At 41.1% G+C, this 18118-nt stretch overlaps 1 protein-coding gene across 11 annotated transcripts in view; it reads left to right on the forward strand.

Moving 5' to 3' along the window:
- Positions 1-18118, forward strand: part of BTRC (beta-transducin repeat containing E3 ubiquitin protein ligase) — a 121117-nt gene that overhangs the window by 83170 nt on the left and 19829 nt on the right. For all 11 annotated transcript variants that reach the window (XM_077182956.1, XM_077182961.1, XM_077182954.1 and 8 more), the window contains 3 exons: positions 8526-8757; positions 13323-13509; positions 17659-17755. In XM_077182956.1, coding sequence (XP_077039071.1) covers positions 8526-8757; positions 13323-13509; positions 17659-17755 — 516 coding nt within the window. The remainder of the gene's footprint in view (positions 1-8525; positions 8758-13322; positions 13510-17658; positions 17756-18118) is intronic.

The raw sequence follows: 18118 nt of genomic DNA on the forward strand, positions 1-18118 counted from the left end.
TTCTTTTTAATGTCCAGAGCTTTGCTTGTCTGCTGCTGTTGCCCCTCTTCCTGTTGTAACACACTTCTGGAAAGATTCTCTTTGCTCTGAACCTCCCTTTAGGTAGTGGAAGGCTGGTGGATAACCCCCAGACTTCTCTGGGTGAAACACATCCATCTTCCTTAGCAATCCCAGGGGTCCTCCATGGGAATCACCCTGGTTTGCCAGGAAGGTAACGTTTGACTGAAAGTTTAGCAGAACAGCTTATCTGGAGAAGACAATGCTCATTAGTGAGAGAGGGTTATTGCATGACCTCATAGAGGTTATAGGAGGCTACAAGGCAAAATCTCAAGATTTTGGCTGCAGACCACTGACCAACTTTAACTTGGCACTGTACAAGAATATTTAATGGATTTGTCCTCTTACAGCTGCCTCTGTGGTAGCTGCTAACAGCAGTAGCATTGGTATCAGCCAGTGTGAGTTGCTGAGATGTCCTCTTCTAGATCTGGCTGTAGTGGTGGAAAAGAATACCATGCAGCCTTTGCCTGGCTGCTGCAAGTTACTGCCCTCCAGGATCTGTCAGCAAAACTGCAAACCTGCTCTCAGTTAAGATGAGGTGTTTTAGTGTAGACAGTTTAAATAGCAGGTCTCTGCTAACAAGCTTATTTTGACTGAAATAGGTTAGGGAGTGCTCATGTAGCCAACTCCTCCAGCAGATCCAAGGAGTACATTTGCAATGGGAGCAGAGCACATACATGAATCTTGTGCTTCTTCAGAATGCTGCTGGGTTTTTGTTCTTTACATCTCTCCAGTATGCCTGGAAATAGGTATACTCCTGTAGCTGGGAAATATTATATGATACCCAGCATGTATATTCCTGACTTCAGCTCTGAATCTCTCACATTGCCTTGGCCAAGTAGTTTGGTGTGCTTATGCCCTCTTTGTTGTTGGTAACAAAGTGCATCTCAAAGGAAAAACTCATGGAAAATACTACTGAGTAAGTCATCTTGGAGGACTTGTGTTTCCTGGTGCTGAAAGTTTTACATAGGCAGAACCAAGTGGTTGGAAAATCTCAGTAGTGTTATTGAGAGCAGGTTTTTACGATCATTCTCTCTCCCGTTGTGTTGTTCACAGTGGTATCAGTCTTCTCTGTTACTTAAGCCATGTTTTGGATCACTTGAGTCCATCTACCTGCTCCTGACTGCCATTCTCTCTGTTAGGGGAGCACAGGAAGTAAGGGGGAAATCAACAGTAACACCCATTAAGAGTGACTTCACTCAGGCAGTAGATCATGCTTGAGTGTTTTAAAACTAGGAGCAACTGTTCCAGAAAACTGTAAAACTGCTGCTTAGAGCATTGTTTACTTACGTCTCTCCCTGACATAAATGAGCACTTTGCTGCTACTGGCCATTACCTGATGACTTCAGTAGACTGGTTCTCCAAGTCATAATGTAAATATTCCTTCCCTCCATTAACAGTAATAACATGTAATGGTCCCAGCAATTCAACTGTGGTTCTGGTAGCCATGCCAAGGAAGAAAGCATTTCCTTTGGTGGTTTCCCCTGGAAGAGATTTGTTGCTGGAGTATCTGCTTTGAAATTAGTATATGATCATTTTACAGCCAGTAAAAGGTGTGCTCTGAAATCTATCCCTTTAAGAGTGATGGTGCCTGCCCTCCCCCCCATATGTCTAGATAGGCATTTGGTCAGGGATCATAGTTTGGGAAAGTAACATATGCCAGTGCTGTGCTGATGCAAGCAGATTTCTCATCAGTACTTGTTATTTGCAAAGACAACTTGGAGATGAGGAGGAGGAGAGGGACTCCCAATTCACATCCATTGCTGGCATCAGAGAAATTTTATTTTGGAGGTTTTTGTCAACACTTAAAATCTAGGTGGGAGACCTATATCGAAGGAAAGTTTACAGTAAGAGCTATGAGATTCCAGACAATTAAACTTTATTAGCCTGTCTGAAACATTAAGTATTAGCTTAAAAGAATAGTTTTTTAATCTCCTCCCTGTTGCTGTTTACCGTGTAGCAGTGTGGGAGGGGAGCATCTTGTCCAGCAAGGTATTATTGCTGCTCTTTGTATAGCCTATGTGCAAGTGCCCATGGCTCAGTCCTATCTCCCCAGTCCCAAGAGAGACTCCCCACGTTCCTTCTCTGGTGCTTGCAGCTTTTCCTGGCCTTGAACAAAATCAGCCTTTTCCCTCTCTTCTGTATCTGAGGTAATATCCTTAGCCAGGTGCCCTCCAGGCTGACACCATATCATAGGTACTTAGATGGTACTTCTGAAAACTATTGCCCTCCCAGGATTTCAGAAAGTGCAGCAGGTTGGGCTGCTGTGTCCAGCGTAATTCCAGTGATCTTTCATCTAGATGTATCCTTTCTTACAAAGCTTTTCTGCAGTGTGATTAGAAACCAGATGTGGACAAGCAGCCTAAAGCTCCAGAGAAGCAAAATTGCTAGTTCCTAGGGTGCTGTTAATTTCAGTATGTGTGTTTTGAATTTTCTCTTGAAAATAAACAGTAGAGATGCTGTGGTTTCTTTCATGGTGCTTTCTTTTTGACTCTCAGATGTGATTGATGATCATCTACTTCTGGGTTATGTTCGTTTTTCAGAATGTTTCAGTGAGCTTTGCAGCGTGGAAAGTAATTCACTACTGAGCGAGTAAGTCCATATATGAGCTAAACCCATGGTTAACCTCACAGAGGCTGTTATGTGAGATGGAGGCAGGCAGAAATGGGTAGATTCTAAACTGAGCTTTTAAAATAAAAGTAAATGGAGTGAGTTGTTTAATGACCTAGCATTGTAGCCTTGCTGTCAACTCAAACACTGGAAAAGCAGGTTCATCCTGCAAAGGAGAAAAATGAGGAGCTGGCTGCCCTACTCATGTCTCTCAGGTGCTATGGCTCATGAGATCGTGTTTTTTATGGTGAGACAACCCCCTCACCACCTCCCAATTCTCAAAGCAAAGGAGTTCTTTTAGAGGGAGCTGCCAGTGAGGAGCTGCAAAGGAACTGCTTTCCTTTTTGCTTCACCTTGACAGTCTGGGAATCAGTTCTGCAGCATTTGGCCATTGCAAGCCTAAAAAAAGAAGAAGCCAGCCATGGAAACTGAACCTGTATCCTCTTAATTATGGTGTTACTGCCTTTAGGCCATGCAAAAAACACCATTTGAACTGCATTCTCAAATAACTATCCCTGCCTTTAGCATGGAGGGCTGGCATACCTCAGCTCGTTTCACCACTTTTGTTACATTGCTGTGGTTGCATTGTGTGGCATTGAGTGCTACTTCATCAAGGGCAGTAGCAAGCAATTCCATGGCCACACAAGTAACTTTGGGAAAGTCAGCTGGGCTGAGGTTCTCTGGCACCTTTTCAGGCATCAAACCAATTTATCCAATGGCCATGCTGGTACTTTTTAATCCCTCTGCTTTTCCCACATGCTTCTAACTTGATCCAGAATTCCTGAGCTTTTGCTGCTGGTGAAAATAGTTTCATGTTTGGATTCACAGTTGTGTGCATTTTTAAGGTGGTCAATCTTGAAGAATATTCAGGATATAGAGACAAGCATGGCTTTTGCTTCCATTGTGAAGTTCCTGTCTTTCTCCACCTTCCTTGGCCCCTGGACATACACCTCTGTGGTTCCTTTCTTTGTCATTCCATTGCTTGAGTTTTTTCCCCCAGTGTCTTTTATCTTGTGAGTAAAGTTTGAACAGTACGCAGAAAGTTAACTGCCTGGAGTCTTTTAAATATAAGTAACACGCACCCAGTAATAAGCTGTCGGTTGTTTTTTTGCTGCCTGCAAAGAAACATAAACACAGCGCTCATTTCTGGCAGGTTTTTACTGTCAGAGTTTCTCCTATTATATTTATCTTACAATTTGCCAGGGGGTGAAGTTATTAAGTTTTAGCAGCAGCCATCGATCAAGTTCACAAGTTAACACGATAAAGGCTCTGTGCCGCTCCGATCCGGGAAAATGATGATCCTCACTCGGTAATTAACTAAATGAGAAAGTTAAATCTTACTTGAGAGCTGGGAGAGATGAAAGAGAGGTGTTTGTCAGTTTCTCAGTGGAAATTAGAAGCAGTTTTCTGCAATTCCCTAAGCTGCTGCTCTGTCATATTTTACATAAGCACTGGGAAAACGTCTTGTAATTAGTGCTGTCATGGAGGATTTTTTTTGCTGAAGGATGTTGGAATAATTCATTAGATTATCAAGAAAGGCTTGTGTCCTGAAATGATTAGCACAGTGAAATTTAAACCATTAACGATAACAAGTTTAGAGCTTGCTGCAGTGCAGAGGCACCCGGGGTATGTCTGTGCCTATTTCAATCATTTCTTATAATTAAACATTATGTCCTCTTTTTTCCTCCCCTTCACTAAGACCCATCCAAAATTCCTGTTAAGGTGGCTCTGTCTAGATCAGTGACTTAGCCACAACGGACGGTGCAAGCAATTGGAGGTGAAATGCTGCAGTTGCAGAAAAGCAGTAAAGGACATTTGTCTGTGTCAGAGCCTGTAGTCCCAGTGAGTCCAGGAAGGAGGGAGGAAACCCAGTATGACCTGTTGGTACTGGACTGTGGAAGAGAAGACCTTTCCTTTTATCTAGGGAGAAACTGAAATTTGCACTGGTGGTCTAAGCTCTCTCAGTATTTTCAGAGCTTCAGTGTGAAGATGTCTTGAAGGTTCAGAAGGTGCCAAACCTTGCTGGGATCATTTAAGTCATTCTTATTATTCTAGGAGGCAGTTTCTCTTTGACTTGAAGAGATATCTTCTTGCATTGAGTAGCACAAAACCTGAATTCATCTACCCAATGAAAGGTGCCTGAACAAAGTCCTCTGCAATGACTAGCAGATATAATTTTTTAAAAAAGTGTATAAAAGTTGTGACCACTCACATTGGTGGGTAAACATATTGTTGTACTACAGTCAGGGAAGTTGCTTGGTTTTGGTTTTTTCTGTGCTTTAGGAGGCTCCTTGGTCCCCTGTACTGAACAAAACCAAAAGTAACCTTGGTTATCATATATGGGTTACAGCTGTGGTTTACCATAGCTGGTTTGTTTTATGTGCAAAGCAGGAGATTTATCCAGTCTTTATTTATCTGTGTTGAAATATTGCACCTTCCTACAGTTGCAAGCCATTATTTAGATTAAAGTCCTTTCATATATTAGTCCTCTTCTACTTCACTGGGCATACAAATGTGCTTTGTGTTAAATGTAGCCATTTGGAGAAATGGTCTTGTAATTACGGGCTGCACTGGAGCATAGTACATGGATCCCTGAGCTAGTACCAACCTGAGGCACTCAGTCCCCTGGGTTTCCTGGCTTATGAGCTCAGCTCAGCATTGTCAGAGGACACCTCTGCCATTCCTGCAGATGAGTTGTGGTGCCCAGAGCCAGCTGGGGCACCTCTCAGCCCTCACACACGGGCCTTTGTGAAAAGGGACTTGGGAAAGCTTCATCTGTTCCAACTTAGTAGTTTGCTCTGTTATACCCAAATTTCCTCCCAGATGATGAGCTACCAGTGCTTATTCTTCTTTGCCATTTTTGGAAGTGAAGTTTATAGAAAATGTGATTGTGAGCAGTGCATTTGGATGGATATTTACCCTAGCAGTGTGGATGGCAAATGGAACAGGTTTTTCTTTATCAGGTGAGGCCTGATTATTGTATCAAGAGAGGGAGGAGACTGTAGATGATTCAATAATACAGATGCTTGATGATGTTGTTTTGTTGATGCTTTATTTTGTAATAGGCCTTTTTAATTGAACTACCAGTGGATTTTCAGGAATCTTTAAATTAAAATTCTGGAACTTTTGTTCTAAACTGCAGTTTGAGTGATTTGAGAGCCCTATCAGTTTATCTGTCTCTACTCTGCAGAGCTGGTGTGTTCATGGCACATCTTGTCTTCTTGGTCCCCTGCTGGCACAAACCATAGGCCTTTGTGGGCACACTCTGGGCTTATGCTCACTGCTTTTGGTGTGAAACCAGAGCAGGCAAGGATGCAGACCAGGTCTCAAGTGACATTATAAGAATGCAGCTGAAGTATGAACCTAAAAAATATGGTGTTCTCATGTCCACTGATTTGGACATAAACACTGTAACGTGCTTTTCTTAGCAGAACCACTTTATAAATCTGGAGTTTCACTTCCAGAGCTGTTAAAAGTACTGGTCAATGGATTCTTTAATTTACTCATTATTCCTATCCAAGAAGCCTGTGTTCAGGCAGAATTAATTGTTTTGTACCATCTAAGCCATCTATTTGCACACACATAAGCCATGACTTGTATTTGCAGATGTTGCAGCTTCTGTTTGATGCCACAAGCCAATGTTTTAGATGTAATTGGGAGTTGAAAGCTGCTGGGAGAATGGTGTTCAGAAGGCAAGGAAAGGCCAGAATGTGGTGCCACCCTGTGAAAGGAGCTGCCCCTTCATTGGCTTTGCACATGAGCTGTATGCTCCACTCAGGCTCAGCATGTTAGGCAGACTTCAGAGTCCCTCAAATTAAAAGACACTTGCATAGGTTTTTAATAAATGCTTTGTAGAGACAACCTGTTTTTGTAAGATGCACAGCAAACAAAATGAAAAATTAAATGAGATCAAACTTGTGGGTTACAATATCTCCCCACTGTCTTAACCCAGTATTTTTACTGGGATGCCTGTATTGCAGGCAGTTTAACTGCAGCAAAAATTACCAGAATCTCTTTAACACAGGTGTTCAGTCAACTCCACTGGTAATCATCTTTTGCCAGGCCCTTAACTACTGTGGACTTTGCTAGAAAAACTCCAGTCTTTCACACACAAGACTTGATGCCTACAGTCCCTTTAGTGATTTCTCTTGGCCCAAGAGAGAGTTTTTCTTTCCTGCTGCCCAGTAGTGGCTCTATGACTTGTTTGCAGTGGTGCTGTCCACGTGAGGATTGAATGAAATCATAACTCGCTGTCCTTGTCTTGCATGATCTTGCTGGACACAGCCACACACAGCCACAGCCACACATTTGCAGGGAGGAGTGGGGATAAACCTGAAAACACTGAGCTGCAGAATGGAGCACTCATGATATGATCACCATGCTCTGTGTTCTGAAAGAAGCTTAAATCAAACTGTAATCCAGAAATAGAAAAGAGCTGCTTGTTAAAAATCACAGCTCTTTACTGTCTTCTTCTACCAAAGGAAGATCCAGCTCTCTAGAAATGTTAAAAAGAGTATTTAGGTGCATTATCTCTAAGAAAATGAAATTTGTATGGTGATCAGTTAAGTAGATTTTCAGATTTTCAAATTTTGGTGTTCCAAAGTCAGGATTCCTGTTGGGATTGGGAGGTATTGAAGTTCAGGAGTTATTTATTCCCGAGAAATGAGAAACTTCTGTATTCCAAATCTACTACTGGTGACTAAATTTTGTGGTGTCTAAATAGCCTGCTGTTTTGGCACTTGCTGAAAAGAGGCTTTTTTGTTGTTTTTCCTTTTCCTGTAAAATCCATTAATCATTGCATTTCTTTTAGTTCATTAGATATCTTTGCAGAGAGATTTAAGGATTCATTTTTTTCCCTTAAATTTAATAAGGGCCCCTGGCAAGGTCAGTGCTTGGAATTATCATAGAACAAAAATAAGGCATCCCTACCTCAGTATTTTATGTGTTCTTAGATCTGTAAGTTATTTTAAATTATTTGATAATTAATGAAGAAGCTCTGTGTGTATTTTGACAATAAAAATGATGTAATGATATTAACTGTTATTATAATGCTGTCTGGTGTGAAACTGTTGCAATGAAAAAGAGAAAATCACATGTTTTCAGCAGGAAATAGAAACTATTTGACCAGCATAAGAAAAATAATTTCCCAGCAAATGGTTAATCTTACTTTGACAAAGGATACCCTTGCAATGCAAAATGCAGACTTTTCTTCCAGTTAAATCATTTAGAAAGCAGAATTTATATCTTACCATCAAGTAGTAAATTGAAATGTCAATGTTTTGCTTTGTCCCTGAAACTCTTCTTTGAGCTGACTCCTTCTGACAAGATATTAACAGTGCTCAGAAAGTTGAAAATATTTTATTCTGTGAAAGAAGTATTTACCAAATGTCAGGGTTTATTTTAGCTGGCTTTGCTCTCGAGGTGTAATTCAATTTTTTTCATCCCTTTCATGCATTCCCTATGAATTTTAGCAGCAATCCATTCTTCAGAAGAAAAAAAAAAACAGAGTACAAATGCAATTTGCTGTAGGTGCATTGAAGTAACTGGTATATGTACATTAGAAATCCAAATGCATTTTACTGTCTACATGTTAAATAAAGTTGTGTTTATGTTAAAGTGTTGCTGAAGGTCTCCCTTGTGACCAGAGTCCTTTGTGTGCAGCTCTGGCACGAGGCAGCGCATTGTCCTGCAGGCTGCGCTCGGGCTGATGGCACCAGCCAGGACCTGTGGTCTCACAGCTTTCATGTGTCAGAGTTCTTTTTGCCTTCTGTTGTCTGCCCCCTAGAAGAAATTGTACAACTGCTTGTGTTTCTTCTCATATGCGTTATTTGGGTTGTTCCTCTCCTTCCTGTTTACAGACAAAACTTGCCAATGGCACTTCCAGTATGATTGTGCCCAAGCAAAGAAAACTGTCTGCAAGCTATGAGAAGGAGAAGGAGCTCTGCGTCAAGTACTTTGAGCAATGGTCCGAGTCTGACCAGGTGGAGTTTGTGGAGCACCTCATCTCCCAGATGTGTCACTACCAGCACGGACACATAAACTCATACCTCAAACCCATGTTACAGCGGGACTTCATCACTGCACTGCCAGGTACTTCTGCAGGCAGAGGGGGCTTGCTCCTTGTCTTTCAAAAAACTGTTCTGTTCCACCCTACCCTGCTGGAGAGGTCTCTTGTAGAGTCAGTTTGCAAAACAGATAATAGCTTTTGAATAAAAAGCCCTATACCAGTATGAAATGTCATAATATTTTAATTTGTGTTCCTACTGTATGTCAAGGCATGATCTAACACCATCATGGTTTGTCTTGGAGTAACTGATAGCTAATCTCTGTATTGCATGGGTAGTTATCCCAAGCCACAGGGCAGGTAGTTGTGCTCTTAATGCCCACAATGATGCATGAATAACAAAATTTTTTAAATTAAAACTACTACTCTTTCTGGTTGCTCAGCTGAGGTTTTCCCTTTTCTTATTTAGATATTTGTCTCTCTTTCCTACTGAAATAACTTCCTGAAGCCATTGCTTTGATTATGTGTTTATTGCTAATAGAAAATGGAGGGCATAAGAGCAAAAGATGGAAGTGTTCTGGTTTTTGCACCTTTGTAGTGCTTTCCATTGAAAACATTATGCCAGCTATTCTCAGATGTGGCATTGGGCAGATCTCACAGAATGCACACATAAAGTAGTGTACATGCAGTTTTATATCCCCCCTGTCTTATAGATTGGAAAACTAAGGTGGTGAGAGATCAGATATATACAGCAATAGAGTTTCAGAACCAAACATAAATTCCTGACTCTTTAGGTCATATTTTTTCAGACCATTAGGTCATACCTCTGTAGATAGATAAATAGTTAGATACTTAATAGATTAGCATTCCCACACCTTCGGTCCTTAGTTTTTAGAGGGACCTGAGCAAGAAGTGGTACAGGTGTTGTCTCTAAACAGCCAGTTGAAGAGAGGTCTTTCTTGCTAAAAGCCTATTCTGTGGATACCTTTATAGAAGTGCTGAACTTTTGGCAATTTGATCAATCTAGTCACTTGATCATTCTTCAGAAGGGAGTTCTCAACATGAAATATAAATTCTAGCCTTAAAAGATGGAAAAAAAGCATGTTTAACTGTGAATTGTATAAAGCATAAAGGCACTGCAGGAGTTTTGCTAGGAAGTTAAATAGGTAGACTCATTGGATTTTAAGCTCATTGTGCCCAGTAATCAAATGGCTGTTGTAGCATTAAAAAAAAATCTTAGTTATGCTAAGTACCTGCTTTATGTTAGTTTTTAGTAGTCCAATGGCAATAATCTTCTTGTACTTAGAGCAGCATTATAACTTGTGGAGCTGCTCTGTTTCAGAAAAATAGGAAGTGTTTGGAAACTGCATTGGTTTCCCCACTATTAAAGTGGAAATATACATGTTGGTGCTTACACAATTTTTCCAGGTCTTTCTCCATGGGACCCCATGAAAGCACCCCATGAAATCAACACATCTCACTGCTCCTGGTTAATTTCTTCCTACAGGGCTTTTTCTGAGAATTTTGGGCAGGTGCTATAAATTCTTATAGAGACATTCCAAATTTCTTAGCCATACCATATTCGTTACTGGTCTATTCCCAGTTGCCCAGGAAGCAGCTGATTTTAGTCTATCAGAATGCAGAATAAACAGGAATCAAGCAGTTAATATGTGAGTGTTTTAATAGTTGGGGGAAATGTGTATGCAAATAATGTATGTGCATCAATTTGCATATTTACAAAGTGCAAGTGTCCTAGTGAATATCACTCTGAGGGAGAAAATTAAAGGCAAGGAATTGCACTGGTGCAGACTCTGTGCAGGATGTCCTGAGTATAAGCAGGTTCCAGTGAAGGGAATAGGAGGGAAGAAAGTAAGAAACTGCCTAGGAAAAGGTGATGAACACAAAATTCTAAATTAAGTCATATAAGGAAAAAAAACCCCGTAAACTCTGAAAGTATTTTTTCACTTTCTGAAATTCTCAAGTGTTCAGTATTCTGGTTTCATTTTTACTACTTCATTCTCTCTCCTGCTCTCCCCCTTGAGTGAATAAAACAATAAAGCTACTTCAAAATCATGAGGCATCTTATCTCTGTCCTCCTAGCACAGTCCCAAGGAATGACCAGAATTAAAGGTAATTTCAGATCATGGGCATGTGTTACTAATAGAGTAAAGTTGGCTCAGATTATTTTCCCAGTGCTTTGAACAGAATTAAGGTTGTTTGAAAAATACAGCTTAGCTGTGTACTTAACAAAGTTTGTTCAGTTTCTGAAAAAATAAGGCTTCTGCTTAGCATTTTCAAGCTATTTAACATTTTTTATGAGGAAAGTAATTTTGATAAGGATTTCATGTGTGAAATAGCTGAAACATTCTTGTTGGTTCAGAGGGCTGAAGGGCTAATCGTGTTTCACATCCATTTAGCAAAATCTTCTGTGAGCAGAGTTTTCCCTTTTTAAGGAAGCAATGCTTTGTTAGATACATGCCTCAGTGAGTTGTGCTGGTCCTAAGAAACAAAATAATAAAACTGAGTTTGCGACCAGGCCAGAATAGCTCTGCCCATCCACTTATCATAAATGTGAGGAGGTGAGGCCAAACCATTAGTATTCTTTAGCTGCAAAGGGTCTAGTATCAATGGCAAAGGATGACTTAAGGACGTGGCATAAGTTACAGCACCTTATTGCAGCCAAGATGTAAATTGCAACTCCTGATGAAATAGAAAGGGCACATGGGTGAAGATTACTGTGCCCATGTGTTGCAGTGTAGCCCTGCTTCCTAAAACCACCAGTTGTTCCCCATATATAAAATTAATTCATCTGGTGATGCTGCTGACTTAAAGCCACCTGTAAGGATTCTATGGAGGCAGGCATTTGTAAGTTTCCTGGTGGGTCTGTAAACGTCTGTGAGCCTGCTGGAAGCAGCACAGACTGGGAAATCTGCCATTTCCACACAAAGCTTCAGGAATGGGGCAACAGGATGTCCACGTCTACCTCTGACACTTGTGGAATTCCTGCAAATTCCTGTTGACATTCACTAAACCATTATCTTCCTCTTTCCACAATTTGCTGTGAAGTCAATCTAAATTTATAAACGCTTTTGTTTTTTAATAGTGTACATGTCTTTAATAGTGTACATGTCTCTTCAGATTAAATACATAATAAAGGCTGATGATGCTTTTATTTTGCAGGTTGACTTCTAATTTTGCATCTCTAAAGATAAGAAATGTCATACCTCTTTCTCCACTCTCTGGCTGTGCCTGGAATCATTCACATGCTTTTTCTACATAAAGATTGAAGCATAAAATGCTGAGCAGAATATCTGACCCAAAGTGTATTCTAAGTTTAGTATATTTGAAAGCAGCAGGAGGAGCATGCTGAATTGTCTAATTTTCATGCAGTGGGAGATACTTTTGAGATCTTTTCATTAAGGGAAAAAAGGTTGGGCCATTTTTGTGTCATGAACTCTAACCAAAGTCAGCTGGTTGCACCCAGTTTGCAGAAGTCCAGACATGTGATTGTAAAAACGTACTTACTGCTTTTTCTTACTCTCTCACAAGCAGGGCCTGATCTTTGAGGCTGTTGTTTTAAAAGCAAGAAAACATGTATTTAACTTTGTCCCAAATGTGAACCAGAGGGAAGATGCATGTAATACCAATCTGCAATGCTTCATTTTTGCTTGGATTGAACATTATGCCTGAGGGATGATGTGGTCTAAACTTTCACAAAGCGTATGAAATTTAACCTGTGAAGTGAGATAATCTCTTGGTGGTGTGTCTCACTTGTGAACCAAACAGCCTTCAAGAGAAGCTGTATTTACACAACTTCTCATTTAAAAGGCATCTTGTTTTCCTGAAGTTTTGATTGTGATTAAATTTGAGTTGGTAAGGGCACATTTTGACTGACTACATCCATCCAGTTAAGAAATACAGCATAACCTTCCCTACATAGACATTTCGTTGAGCTGCTTGGTGCTAACCAGGCAATTGCTTTACATTTCATTCCAGTCATACTGAAGTAAAGCTAGTCCTGGTATTCACACTGGGAAATATTTGCAAATGATGTTATTTTGGTGTGTATTTTTCCTTCACCTCCTAAAATAAATGAAACTAGCAAACCTGCTTCACTTTCTCCATACACAGCCTCTCCTTCCCTCTTGACGTCCCTGTGCATCTGCATATCCTTCCCTCCCCCCTGTCTAAAGGTACCACTACCCTTCAGGGCACACATTGGGAATATATATTTTTTTCTTCATTACATTTAAAAGCTACTGCTTTAGCAAAAACAGCTTTTGAGCCGTTGCAACATGAGAACAGCTGTAGCAGTGAGATGAGAAATGGTCCTAATATAGAGAGATTTTGGGGGCTGCGTTGCTGAGTTGGAAATGCCATCCATAGAATATCCCCCTAGTGCTAAAACCCATCGAAGTAGATTGGAATGACTTCTTGGATTCTTTATTATTTTTAATGACTTGTTGTTCTATATCCAAAGGAAGTTGGATAACACTGCTCACTCCTGATCTTAGCCTCAAATGCTCTTCTGTGCATTTTGTCCAGCTCCGCATGCAGAAGAGGAGATGGAAGGAGAGTGTATCTTTGTACTAGCAGGGGGAGTTGTCTGTCCAACAAATAATGTTTTCCTCTTGTTGTTGTTCTCCTCCAGCTCGGGGATTGGATCACATTGCTGAGAACATTCTGTCATACCTGGATGCCAGATCTTTGTGTGCTGCTGAGCTGGTGTGCAAGGAGTGGTACCGGGTGACGTCGGATGGGATGCTGTGGAAGAAGCTCATTGAGAGAATGGTCAGGACAGACTCCCTGTGGAGGGGTTTGTCAGAAAGGAGAGGATGGTAAGGAAACTGAATTTTCACCTCTTTTGCCCCCATTCAGGACAGCAGGGATTGTGTGTTTCAAACCATATTTGAAGAGGGTTATTCAGCACTGAAACATCATGTTAGTTCCAAACCTGACAGTTGCTTACATCAAAAATCAGGCATTGGGGAGTTAGGTGCCACATTTAGCTATGTGGCAATGTGGGGCATTTTTTCCTCAACTTCCTTCTGATCATGCTCTTAGCCCACTGTGACAAGTGAGATATACAGACTGAGATTTTTACACCCAGCTGTCTTTCAGTTCAAATTAAGAAGCTGTGTGTGCCTCAAGGGAACCCTAAACCGGTCAGCAGTTCAGAGCAGAAGAGCTTTTTCAGGAGTGGCAGTGAGGGAGCATGTGCTATGAATTAGTTCTTTCCTGATAGGTCTGTTTGTTTTCCTCAGCAGATTTTCACTATTAGATATCTGTTTAATTTTCAAACTGGAAGCTGAGGGTAGGTACCATGGAGAATAGGGGACTTTAGAAATGCAGATAGATTAGTTAATAATCATCTGGAATAGCCTTACTACAATGTAGGTCTCACTCAAGTTTGAAGCTGCTCTGCTAACATTTCATTAGAACTTTCTCTCTCAGGGGTACACCCTTTAATACATAATTTTCTTTTCCAAGGGTGTCCCTAGGATGTTGGCAGAAGGGAAGCTGGGTATGAATATTTCATAAACAAGATAAAAGTGACAGCTCAGGCATTTTGGTTGCTATTAAAAAGATACAGAGTTGCAAACAAAGACTCCTGGTTTATGGTTAATTTTGTTATACTGTTTGTCTCAGGAAGTAAAGGCAAGTAAATCAGGATTATGAGACATTCTTTACAAATAAATACTACTTTGATCTGTTTCCAATAGTGCAGTGTTTTAAAGAGTATAAAATAAACACAAGCATGACAGTGGTAACTTTTGCATTTCTTTTAGTGACTTATTCTCTTGAGGACTTCAATTTTTTCTCCCTACTGTTGAAGTCACAGTAGGTCCTAAGAGGAGCTTGAGAGGTCATTTAGCCCTTTTTGTTTCCCATAGGAAGGGACAGATTTTTCTTAAGTCATCCCAAATCTTTGTCTTAACTTGTTCTTAAAATCCTCTATTTATAATAAAGCCTCTATTCTGGCCTTATCATCAAGCAGTGCAAGATAGCCCGGGAGCCCAGTCCTCAGGGAGACAGGGTGCCCCAAAGCTGGGCTAGCTCGAGGCCGATCGCCGCGGGCTGACCCCCTTAGCAAGCTTGGTGATTATCAGCTCTTTAGTGATTGCAAGCTCTCTTAGGATCTCAGCTCTTGCTTGCTAAGGTAGGGTGCTCTTGGCTTGAGGCTGCAGCAGACAGCGAGAGAGGAGAAGGAGAGGTCCTGGCGTTCCACAGCCATGTTTATTGGGGGAGTCTGTGAGGGGTCCCAGTGACAGCTCTTCTTCTGTCAAATGGGCTAAAGCAGGCCCCTTTTATAGGGTTAAGGGGAACCCAAACTTGACCAATAGTAAGGGTTAAGTAACATAGCCTATAGGGTTACAGAGATAAGCTTTGGGGTGGGGGTCAGGAGAACTTATGTTGCTGTCTCAGTAGTTCCTATTGTTCAGTTCTCCATGGGGCCTTAGCCAGGTCCATGGGATTTACTAAATCTACTGATGGAGATTCCCCAGGCAATGCCTGGGAAAGGCATTCGATGGTTTCACTTTTTTACTCTTTCTAATTTCAGTGTTTGAGAGGTTTTCCTGATATCTAGGCTGTCTTCCTAGCTACAGTTTGACTTGTTGCATTTGACCTGCACAGATAAGCAGGACAGTTTCTCATTCTCCTTTTTGCAGTAACCTTTTCCACGTTGGAAGATGAGCACATTTCCTATGTTTTGGCTGCACTAGCCAACCATAATGATGTGTTGTCTTGTCCTCTTACTATTTTCAGTTTTCTCTGTTTAGACCCTTCCCAATACTCATACTCCATTCTTGGAGTATGGTGTAATCAGCTGAGTGTCTTCTGCTGAGGCATCACTGGGGTTTGCTCCCTCCACACTTTAGAAATAACATTAGCACCAAATACTGGTCATACAGACACATTACATTTCCAAAAGACAGGTGCAAAATTTTGCTTCTCATCTCAAGGACAGTCACCTTATTACGGCACCTCTTCTTCAGGTTTGTGCTATGTGCTGGAGGTTACTTTGACTCAAGAGCATGTTGTGCCCAAGTCTTTCATATTGCCCTCTGGTTATCTCTGTGGTGAACAGGTAGAGCTGTGTGGTTAGGAGATGCAGACAGAAAATACCCAGTGCTATAGAACTTCATAGCTTGTAATCAGTGCTAGCTCTGTGCATGGCAAAAGGAGATTACTAACTGGACAGTTCAGAATGATGGACAACTGGTGTTACAACTGGTGACAGCTCCTCAATTTGCACATGAGCTGCCTGATTTCAGCATTTGCACCTCATGGTTTACAACAGAACTCCCCCCCAGTTTTGCAGTATGGCAGCCTTCACTGGCAGATTGTCAGGGAGCAGTAAGAGTTACACAGATTTAGAGAAATATAAAACAGAAGCCCAAAATCTGGGTGTGCTTGTGTCCATCTGATTGAATTGGCTGGTCATCAAAACCTGTAAACAATAGTTCCTTTTATCCCAGAGCCACAGCACAACAGCTACTGGGATGCCATGGAAATTCCAAGCAATCCTTCAGCTGAACAGTAAACAGCTGACTATGCATGCAGCACAGCACAACTTACAGGTAGCAACCAGACTTTGTGTTACATTAGCTAGTAAAGTTAGAAAGAATTAAAAGGTTTTTAGGCACACAGGCTTGTACACAGGTTTTTCTAGACCTGCCCCAAGTCTTCCAGGATGTCTCCAAGGTATTCTGTGCATCTCGAAAGTGGTTTTCATCTTCCTTGGCCAGTAATACTAATTTTCATGAATGCATTTCCAGGCTGGATCACAGGAAATAGGCATCTGTCTAGTTAGTGGCTTGTCTGCATCCATGTATGCCATCTTCATGTGTTTGTTCCCATATGCATGTCTGCTGGTCATTATATTTGAAGAAAGAGGTAATTCCTCTGTCCAAACATGAAAGCACCTTTCTCTTGAGTTGTACTTAGAATTCTTGATTTAAAGAAGTATCAAAAGTTCTTTTCCTGAGCATTTGTCATTTTGCTTGTCCAGTCCTGTAGTTTGGTATTGCCTTACAACCCAAAGATTTTGGTTCATTGTTGTGATCTCTCTAGTTCGAGTGTATCAGGGCAGCTGCAGTCTCTGAAATGGGTTTTGAGGTGTACTGTATGGAAAGGACAGGAAGGAAATGCACAAGGAAGTATTGAACAATTAATTATGCTGTAATGGAACAAGGGAGGGAGAAGTGGAGAGCTGGCCCAGTGTAAACTCTGTGCCTCTGATGCCAGGATTACACTCGGAGGCATTTGTGCCTCTCTCCATTTTGTGAGGCATGTTGCCAGGCAGAGCAGCAGTTAGTACGCCCATGGTGGGGTTTACTAGCTTCCACACCGTGTTTGGTGGCTTCTTAACTTCAGGATGAGGAATTAAAGTTTTTTACACAGCAGGCAGTGATTGCCGTTTACAGATTTTTTTGGTAACAAAACTCTAGCTTGGGATGTGAGTATTCCAAATCAGTGTTGAGATGAGGGAGGCACCACAGATGAGGTGTTGCTTACCAGCACAGAGTAGTAGCAGTAAAATGTCCGTGTACCCAAACTGATACTGTTCCTGCTAATGCAGATAAAAGCTAGCCTTGAATGTGTAGAGGGTTTGAGGGTTCCTTGGCTTCTTTCCTTTGCTTTGCATGCTTTATTTTAAAGGTGACCTCTGATAATGTGTGTGAATATTGCAAGCATGAACCACTGTCAACCCTTACTGTGCTGAATGGGCCCATGTCCATAATAGAGAATTTATTTCCCTTCCCCAAGTTACTAGACACAGATTTTTCTTGGGTATTTCAGTGTTAAAATGCAACACTGACACGTTGCAGGGCAAACAAACAAGGAACCATCCCATCTTAGTAAATTAAGTTTGACTGTGAATCTGTCAGCAGTGGTTATCCATTTGTAAAATGCCAGGAGGACCTTTCTCCAAAATGCTGAAAGATGATTTGTGTTCAGTGGAAATGTTCTTTGTCTTCCAGGGGGCAATATCTATTTAAAAATAAACCTCCTGATGGAACTGCGCCACCCAACTCCTTCTACAGAGCACTTTACCCCAAAATTATACAGGACATAGAGGTAAGAAACAGCTGCCAGATATGGTGGTGTTTCACTATTGCTTTTTTAGTTTTGTTTTTTTTTCAAATGTTCCTGATTTATTCATGATGCTGAAATTCTGGGGATATTCCATTGCAGTGTAGTATTTCATTAAATCTGACATGTCTGTGTTTGTCTGGAGTTTGTAGATATGGGATACTAATAAAAGATCCTGCTGCTCCTTTAGACAGAGGATGAGTTGGATTGTGCAGTAAGCTGTTTGCAGGTGGATTCTCCACACTTTGCACATCAGATATCACAGCAGCACTGTAACATCTTGGTTTTCTCTGTTCCATGGTACTTTGCTCCTCCTGGTGCAATGAGACCTAGTAGGCTGTTAAAGGA

This window comes from Agelaius phoeniceus, chromosome 9 (assembly GCF_051311805.1).
Source record: "Agelaius phoeniceus isolate bAgePho1 chromosome 9, bAgePho1.hap1, whole genome shotgun sequence".
Classification (NCBI taxonomy): Eukaryota; Metazoa; Chordata; class Aves; order Passeriformes; family Icteridae; genus Agelaius; species Agelaius phoeniceus.